The sequence below is a fragment of the Dendrobium catenatum genome, unplaced genomic scaffold (assembly GCF_001605985.2).
Source record: "Dendrobium catenatum unplaced genomic scaffold, ASM160598v2 fragScaff_scaffold_659, whole genome shotgun sequence".
Classification (NCBI taxonomy): Eukaryota; Viridiplantae; Streptophyta; class Magnoliopsida; order Asparagales; family Orchidaceae; genus Dendrobium; species Dendrobium catenatum.
The window spans coordinates 1,108,898-1,118,577 of NW_021319121.1; the positions used below are offsets into that span (position 1 = coordinate 1,108,898).

The 9,680-nt window shown below is 31.8% G+C and overlaps 1 protein-coding gene across 1 annotated transcript; it reads left to right on the forward strand.

The window, feature by feature from the left end:
* Positions 1-2,505: 2,505 nt before the first annotated feature.
* LOC110094728 lies at positions 2,506-5,227 on the forward strand. Its single transcript, XM_020820026.2, has 4 exons — positions 2,506-2,897; positions 2,990-3,052; positions 4,378-4,553; positions 4,916-5,227. The coding sequence occupies exons 1-4, from the start codon at positions 2,597-2,599 to the stop codon at positions 5,108-5,110; spliced, it is 735 nt and encodes a 244-aa protein (XP_020675685.1). The 5' UTR covers positions 2,506-2,596; the 3' UTR covers positions 5,111-5,227.
* Positions 5,228-9,680: the final 4,453 nt, after the last annotated feature.

Consider the following 9,680-nt stretch of genomic DNA (forward strand, 5'->3'; position numbering starts at 1 on the left):
AAAGCGATGGGCTAGGCCTCGTGGTTTTTCCCCTTTCAAGGGTTTTCCACGTAAAAAAAAAACTTGTGTTCTCTGTGTGTGTGCTGGATATCCGTGCAAAGCTAAGACGTATAGTTAAAACTCTATCGCCGCGTATATTCAAGCCCGCAACAATAATTATGCTAGTGCTATAAGTGCAATTTTCTCTCTCCATCATTAGAGCTCTGCTTAGGGGTGCAAACGAGTAGAGTCGAGCTCCCGTAATGTATGAGGAGCCCGAAGTACTCTTTTTAGAATTTTAGCTCGAGGCTGAATAAGGTGCTCGAATAATATCCATCAGCCTTGAGGAAAGAAGATGAAAGAGCAAAACCACCATCATCAGAACTAGACCAATTGACCTAACACTCTCAGTGTTGCTAATAAAAAATGGGGCTAATTTAAAATTTATGGTTCTTGGGGAAGAAGAAGTGAAGATTGAAAGAAAAAATATAAGATGGAAAAAAATAAAGAAATTTTAGTACTCGTGAGATGCAACACTACAGTAGAAAAGCCGTCGAAAGCGAATCATGCATGAAGTCTATGATTGAAACTTCATTGCTAGAACCACGCAGCAGTGAAGGACGAACTTCATTCACACAAACCGAGTTAATCTAATATTTGCATTCATCACAGTAGTCACCAACCTTCATACTTATTCAAGTTGCTTGATGAGCCAACGAGACGAGATGCTGCTGAATCAAACTCAAGCTTGATTATACAACGAGATCGCAAATCTACTTGAGCTCAAGCTCGAAGTTCAAAGCTTGATAAGCTCGACTCGTGAACTCATTGTCGAGTCAAGCTCGAGTAATCTCTAAATCCAACTTGACTCGTCTGCACACCTAGATATACTCATTAGATTTATTGACCATCGGTCCTCTCAACTTTATGTGAATTCGCTATCACTTGAAGCTAAGTCAAAGCCTTCATGTGAACAACCTCCACCACACATTCCGTCATTCATTTCAATAGATAAGGTGTTTTAGATTATTTTTTATTTATATTTTATAGCATTCTTTATCCTTACAATGATGCCCCTCTCATAATTAATGATGAATATTGTTTAATAATCAATAGTGATTGAGCATAATTCATCTCTACTATGAAAATATAAATACTAATTAATATATTTATTATTCTATTAGTAATAAATTAAGAATTTATAACTCAATTTTACATATTAAAATTAGGCTATAAATACAATAATGAAAACATAATTAAATCTTCTTTATAAGATTATTTAATAGTATATTTCATATGAAAACTATTTAGTTTTTTAAATAGTAATTTTTTATAGCCAAAAATAATCCCAAAGCAATGTATGAAATCATCATAAATATATTTAATTAATTATTTATATTTTAAGTTATATATAATTGCGAATCAGTTTTGATTTAAGCTAAGCAAATTATTTATAAAAATAAAATTTGAAGAAAATTCATTTTTCAAACACAAAAAAAATATTGTTGATAGCCATACAAAAATTATAAATTTTAATTATTCATTATATGATTTATTATGATCTAAACTTAAAAAATGTTATTATATGAAATACTAAATAAAAATGATAGCTATAAAAATAATTAAAACTTAAAAAAATAAAGTAATTAAATGTAATTGAGAAACAACTGATGACTATTTATATATTTCATAAGAAAATATTATTGAAAAAGGTTAATTGAAAATTATTATTATTATTGTAAACTAATAATTTTCAGCTGATGCTATTGAAAATCTGTAATTGAATATTATTATTTAAAATCGGAAATAATTCAAAGCTTTTTGATAGCTATTTATATATTTCATATAAAAGTCTATTTATAATTTTGTTTATAAAATTAATTTCATACTTTATATTCTAAGTAATATTTATATTGCATTTACTCATAATCCACAAATCTACATAATTGATTGGATTTTTTTCTTCTTCTTTTTTGAATTGGGTATCCACTCATTGCCACATTCGAAAGGGCGCTTGACGGCGTGACTAATTCTCAACTGACTTAGAAGAGGCACCCACCTCAGAAATCTCATGACCCATACTTGATTGGGCCACACTTAAGAGGATCTGCTGCTTGAAGTAATTGAGCACTGGTTGGGAGTTCTCAATCATACTCATCTATCAACCAAACTAAACATCAATGGATATGATTGATTGAGTTGATTTGGGCTTTATCCATTCTCTTTCTGCTCGCCACATTTAATCGGAAGAAAATCAAATGTAGTCACATGACCCAAACCAGCAGAATGAAGTCAACCCCTTTTTTTGGACATTTAGGTCATTTAAGGCAAACTCACACACACAACGCATACACATAGACTCGAACCCTGAATCTCTTAGTTGGAAGTCAAACTCTTAACCAATAGGCCAATGAGAGCAGTGTAAGTCAACCCCTTTTACTCGAACCCTTTGCAGTTCTCCAGCTCTGTTGAAGCCAAGTTTCTCTCTTCAATCTGCAATAATTTATTAATTACGTTATCTGCAGCCTGCATAAATTCTGGGGTCAGCCAAACGAAAGGACACTGAAAGGAGTCATCTTTTTCTTTAAGCTGCTGAAAACAACCAAGTTACCCGGCCATGCGTCTGTATATCCTCCATTCCTCATATCTCCCACCAGCTCTACCCTTCCAATGCTTCCATGTCAATGGAAGGAAGCTTTCTGTCACTAAAAGCCCTTTCCTTCCTTCCTCTCAGAGCCTTGCATCGCTTAGAGACTTCCATATTAGGGCAGCGGACGGTGGAAGAAAGAGGAGGGTGAGGGTGATATCTTCCTATTTGCTTGAGAGCCCTGTGCTCTGGGCTGGGAGACTTTGCGTCTTCTACGCTCTCCTTAAGGCTGGTCTCGCTGGCTCGGCATCAAACCCTTTTATCTCTTCCGGTTTAATCTTTTTGACAGTTTTGTTATGACTCTTTCTTGTTTTATAATTTTTTTGGCGAGTTCTTGATTTTTATTGAATATTTGGTTGTTAGGATTGGATGGTGATGATTTGGGGTTTTCCAAATGGATTGAGAGCCTCCAGGGCATCAGATCAGGTTTGTTGGCCTTCTGCTCATTTTCCCTTCTAAACACAAATTCACTAATTTTTAAGCTACTTTTGGCTGTTTTGTTAAGTTTTTGTATTAAGAGGATGAAGAAAAAAAAGTAGATTTGGTGATCTCTTTCATTACTAATGCATAAATTGTTCTTGTCTAATTTGGTTAGTTTTTGTTGCTAGAAGATGGAGCAAGAGAAACTCTAGTGTGGGTTATCTTTATTTACTAATGCCTGTTGTGTGTGAGATGAATTTTGCTTGATTTGTGTTGTTGTTTGAAATAGGCCTAGCATATTCTAGTTCAAAACTTTCAGTTTTAGGTTTTTGAAGAAATTGTGAGCAATGATTTGTGTGAAATGAATTTAACACTTCATGCAATACTTAACTAGGATGAATGGAGAGTTTATGAAGCCTTCCAAAGATATTTGGGATAAGGGTAATCACTATGATGATGGGTTTTAGGTGAATTGAAGAGAAACAAAACTTTATACTGCTATTTTTTGCCAATGTTTTATTTGTTTAGCTAATTTCGGCTTTGTGAATTCTCATGCAAGATTTATGAGTTTCAATATTCGATGAATTGAAGAGAAAACTAAACTTTGAAATCTCATCACTGCATCAGATTTAAAATCCGTATCTTAGGTTTCATTTGGGATGGCTTTCTTACTACTTCTTAAAGCAGCTTTCTAGATTTTTTAACTAAAAAGCTACTTTAAGAAACAATAAGAAAGCTATTGGGTGTTGGTCTAAGTTTTGCATTTACATCTTATTCATATAAATCTCTTTAAATAAAGTGTATAGGTTGATGTATAATTTGGGAAAATTTTGAATAAAGCATTAGGATAAATTTTTCTCCTAAATTTTGTGCTCTCTTCCCTCTCCTCACTTCTCCCTCTCTCTTACAAGAAGCTCAAGAGCTCTGAAGATTCCTCCTAGAATTCCCAACAAAAGCCGTCCCAAGCGAAGCCTTAGTTGCATTGTTGGACTTTATTATTATTTTTTTACTTTGCTCGAAGAAACTACCATGACATGCCTGGTGGACTGTAATCATTCTTAAAATAACACCGGGTAATGGCATGAGGATTTAAGATTCTCCATTGCCATTGTTGTTTCATGTGATTTGATCTTCTTGTAATATTCTTGTGAGCTTAAACGTTGAATAATAATCCATTGAAGAGACACTGCTTATTTGAAGTGGAATTAAAAATATTTTAGTGGGAAATTTGGCATTTTCATTAGTGTTTAAAAATGAAAATTGTGGTAGAGATTGAGGGAAAAAGTGGTAAATTTATAGAACTCAACATATTCAAGATTCTTTTTACACAGATGAAAAAGAAGCAAGGGACAGAAGGAAACTTGTCAGTAAGTGGCATCCTACAACAAAGGGCACCTTGAAGAGAAGCTATAGGGTGCCATCTACGGCTGAAGGTAGACGCCTTCTCCAAAACATAGCCTCTTTGCTTTCGGAGGATGATCATTTCACAGATGCCACCTCACACAAGGTAATTTGTCAATCTTAGGCTTCATTTGGGACGGTTTTCTTATTGCTTTTTAAAGCGACTTTCTAGTACAAAAAATTTAATTTTTGTACTAAAAAGCTGCTTTAAGAAGCATGAAGAAAGCCGTCCCAAACGGAGCCTTAGTTATTCTTAGTTTTTTATCACTTAATCAAAAATGCTTCTCACACTTCCATTAGCATTTCATGGCCTGCAATAAACCAAACATTGGCAGAGAAGTATAAGAGAAATTATTGTTTCTAGTTATAAATATTGTTTGTTCGTATTAGTCATGCAGAATTTGGCTTCCCAGTTTAATATCTGATGCTCATTACTGGTTTTTGTTGCTAATCGGTGAGGGTGTTCAGGGTTGTCGAATAAGAAGAGAGAGCGCTCATGGAGAAAGTGTATGTTGCAACAATGTAAGAGCCCTCTTTGATGAGCTCCCCACACCTCACCTGGTTGTTGAGATAACTGCATTTCCTGCTGGACCACTTACAGAGAAAGACTATGTGAAAGCAGAGAAGCTTGAGAGATTGCTTAGGTCTGGATCTTCTATTTGAATTATGGAAGTCTTGTATTTCTCAAATACATGTATTGCTCACATGTGTAAATAATGGTATGTTTTCTCACCATAACTTCAGCTATCTAATGTTATTCTGCATCTGCCTATTTTCATTTTTCTTCTTTGCTTTTGCACTTTCATAGAAGCATTCGTAGTCTCTTAGAGGTAATCCATAACCTTTTTTATTTTTATTTTTTTTATTTGAACGGGGTATCCACCGGATGTCACCCTCTGAAAGGGGGCTTGGCAGCATTACAAATCCATGGCTGACCTAGAATAGGCACCCCACCCCAGAAACCAACTAGCCCGCACTTGATTGGACCCCACTTAAGAGGCGTTACCGCTCGAGGGGAATCGAGCACGGATTGGGAGATTTCCTACCGTATAGAACCAAACTTAGAAACCTGCAACAATTCATTGCATGTGCTATGAATTTAAATCTAATGCCTTGTTGTGATATCAAAATATTTTATATGATACTTTAGTGTCTAGAAATTTTGATACATACCTAGTATGCAATGTAAATTTAAATGCAATAAACAGATATAACAAACAATGTAACTTTTAAGAGAGAGCCTTTTCTGAACATTTTGGTTTTGGCTCAGTCTTGATGTGTGCTTCTTTGGCTATTAAACCTCTTCTACATAATTTTTTTTTTTGCACACCTTCTATCCACATTGTATTTGATCTATCCCGTTCCGTCATAACCCATCGACATTAACTTTTTATACACCCATTTTATAGTGTATTTTCTACATTTTTTGTACATTTTTAAACCTTCTAAAGCCTATTTTTCACTATATCATTAGATCCTATTCATGCCTTCTTTTTAATATAATCATTCCGTAATCTATCAATCCTAAATTCGCCACACATTCATATTAAAATTCTCATTTCTATCACGTTCAATTTAGCTATTAATGAATTTAATTGCCAACACTCAAATCCATATAGCATAAATCAATTTAATTGTAGTATATAACAGGTGAACTGTGTACAAATATGAGTGGCAAGGTATATAAGAAGTGTATATGGCTAGAGAGAGGATCAGTACAACAACATCAATCCTATCTTTCTTAACATAAGTCAAATCTAATACATCTACTATCCTAACCGGGTCATCGGAAGGCTGCCGTTTTATGTGACCAAATCATCTAAGACGACTCTGAGAGTGGATGATCAATATTAAGCATAATATAGATAATGTGATATTTATTCAAGCTAGCACAAACTTTTATCCAAATAAATCAAAATTACAATTGTGACACCACGCTAGTGTAAATTGTTGGATAGGTTGTGCTAATATAAAACTGAATAGAGGACAAGAACTAAAATCGATGTATAACTTGATCAAGATCAGCACAACTCAACTTTCAATAAAAACATAGAAGTTCACAATGGTGTTGACTATGATGTGATGATATGAGTGAGCATTGAACCAGTAAGCAAAATGTAATGATTAGCTCAACCATCCAAGCTCTAAATCATATAAATAGCCAAGCACCAATGCAACAAAACAAGTGTCCACACACAAAAATATGTGATGATTACAATTGAGATCAAGTAAATATCAATCACAAAATTAATGATTCCCTCTACAAAAGGACCTGTTATGCTTGAAGCACTTTGAGGTTTCGTTTGGGACAACTTTTTTATTGCTTTCTAAAACAGTTTTTTTAGTAAAAACTCAATATTTTATACTAGAAAACTGCTATAGAAAGCACCAACGAAGCTTTCTCAAACAAAAGCCTGAATCGCCGAGTAATCATTCACAAGCAACTGTATAAATCAAATATACAAGGAATATGCTATAAGGATAATGGACATAGATTTGTGTGTGATTCGACTCCAAACGGCTAGATCCACATCCAAACACCCTGTTGCTTAGGATTCACTAGGCACATTTTTATGGCAGAGAAGCCCTCATCTAGTTGATGAAGTAGCCTTCAAACCTAATGTACTCTCCTTCACCCAACCAGCACAACTGTTAAACATTTCCTAACTGGTGAGGCAAACTCAAATCCTTATATTCGAAAATTCTTTAAAACTTTGGTGGTGTAAGGCAAGCAAAAATTAAGCAACTCTATGCTAAATTGTACCAAATGCCAAGTAAAATTACTTTCCCAGGGAGGTTAGGTTTCATTTGAGACAGCTTTCTCATTGCTTTTTAAAGCAGTTTGTTAACATAAAAATTTCTTTTTCAAAACATTTTTATAGTAGAAAGTTACTTTAAAAAATAATAGAAGCTGTCCCAAATGAATCCTGAAAAAAAGTTGCAACAATGTGGAATCAATGAGCTTTTGTCTTGATGAACGTTTTAAGTTTCTTCTATAAAACTCTAAAAATGCATATTTATGGGCATTTCTAAAATTAAAAAAATAAATATATGATATTATATATTAAGGTGCATCTAAAGAATTTAGTGAATTCAATGAAATAGAAATTAAACCCAAGTTCATTAACATAAAATAGTTATTCAATTAACCTAATTAAGCTTGAATAAGATTAGTCAGTAAATTTAATAAAAATGTATGAAACATTTGGAGGTAAGTAAACTTTATAAGATAAAGACAACATAATTAAGGGATTTAATCAAATAATTATTAAACTTATAATCCTTAATTAAGTGTATAATAATATAATTAACACAATTATCATAGAATATTATAATCAGCAAATTTTGAATCAAATAAATATGAATACTACTAAGGTTTTGCTTGGGACGACCTTCTTAGTGTTTTTTAAATTAGCTTTTTAGACAAAAATTTTAATTCTAAAAACTTTTGTACTAGAAATTGTTTTAGAAAGCAATAGTAAAACCATTCCAAACAAAGCTTAGGTGGTCAAAGAGATTCATGTTGATCATTTGAAGCATATGATTTCTAATCATAAAATTAATAATACAATTTCATATATTGAATAAATTTGAATAATTGCAATATTTGCAAAATCAAGTTAAAAAAAATCTTAATTTTTTTTAAATTTTTTTTAACATAAGATATTTTAAATAAATTTAACCATAATTTAATTTATCCTTGCTTGTGTTTATCATTATTAAAATCTTAGTTAGATCTTAATCAAATAAATTGAAAAAAAAATGCTTATAATTAATTAACCCAACTAAAAATACTTAATTTTTTTTTTATTAACATAAAATTATTATAATTAAATCAAGCTCATGTAATCAACACTTGGTCATATGCCCCTTTGAAACTTTCCTTTGCTTTCTATATATATTTTTCATTAATTATTATATCATATAAACTATAATTAATTAACCCAACTAAAAATACTTAATTTTTTTGATATTAACATAAAATTATTATAATTAAATCAAGCTCATGTAATCAACACTTGGTCATATGCCCCTTTGAAGCTTTCCTTTGCTTTCTATATATATTTTTTCATTAATTATTTTATCATATAAACCTCTTCTATAGTGATATCTTCTTGACATTAAGGCTTCGTTTGGGATGGCTTTCTACTGATTCTTAAAAGAGCTTTTTAATATAAAAATTAAAAATTTTGTACATAAAAATTATTTTAAAAAATAGTAAAAAAATTCATCCCAAACGAAGCCAAAGTCAAATAAGAGGAATAAGGTCACAAAAGTTAAGCACATTGTTTTTAATGTATTTTGAAGGATTTTATGGTATCTTTGCAAATAGAAAGGTTTGGCAATACTTATCATTATTATTAGTATTATCTCAATCATTTGGAAAATTCTCTTCTATTTGTTCTTATTGAGTGGTGGGTGCTATATTTCATCTATTTTATTTTAAATTTATGTTTTGTTTGGGACGGTTTTCTTACTGCTTCTTAAAACAGTTTTCTTGTATAAAATTTTAAATTTTATTCTAGAAAATTGTTTTGAGAAGCAGTAAGAAAGTCATCCCAAACAAAACCTTAAATTGTAAACATACAAATAATGCCTGTAGATGTCCAAATTTCCTTCTGATTTGTCAATTCAGGCTAATCACTCTATTATTCTTGTGTATCCATCTTATCTTCCAAGTAGAGCCTATATCAATTTACAGAATCCATTTTTTTAATGAAAATTTTGTAAATATGAAATACATTTATTATTATTATTTTCACTCAGTTTAAGCGTGAAAATAAAATCGTTATATTTGAGTAATTTGAAGAAATTTTGTTAAGGCTTAAACTAATGTTAATTTATAATTAGATTCTATCAAATCTGAAATTAAGCATTAGTTTCTTAGGCTTCGTTTGTGACGGCTTTCTTATTGCTTCTTAAAGCAATTTTTTAGTACAAAGAATTGCTTTAAGAAGCAATAAAAAAATCGTCCCAATTAAAGCCTTAGTCATTAGGTTGGTTGAGCTCCAGGTTTTCTTCTAGCTCAAAAGCAAAAACTCATTATCTGTATGTGTTACTTGTTCCAGCTCACGAACCATGAAGACATAAACCTTCAATCTTTATAAATATATAAAGCCATCGCAAAGACAGCTTTCTTATTATTTTTTAAAATAAATTTTGAAGCCTTAGGCTTCGTTTGGGACAGTTTTTTTATTGCTTTCTAAAACGGAGTTTTAGTACAAATAGTACA

Coding starts and splice junctions, on each gene's coding strand:
- LOC110094728 (XM_020820026.2), top strand. CDS start 2,597: ATGCGTCTGTATATCCTCCATTCCTCATATCTCCCACCAGCTCTACCC. Junction 3,053..4,377: donor CCTCCAGGGCATCAGATCAG/GTTTGTTGGCCT, acceptor CTTTTTACACAG/ATGAAAAAGAAGCAAGGGAC. Junction 4,554..4,915: donor CAGATGCCACCTCACACAAG/GTAATTTGTCAA, acceptor GAGGGTGTTCAG/GGTTGTCGAATAAGAAGAGA.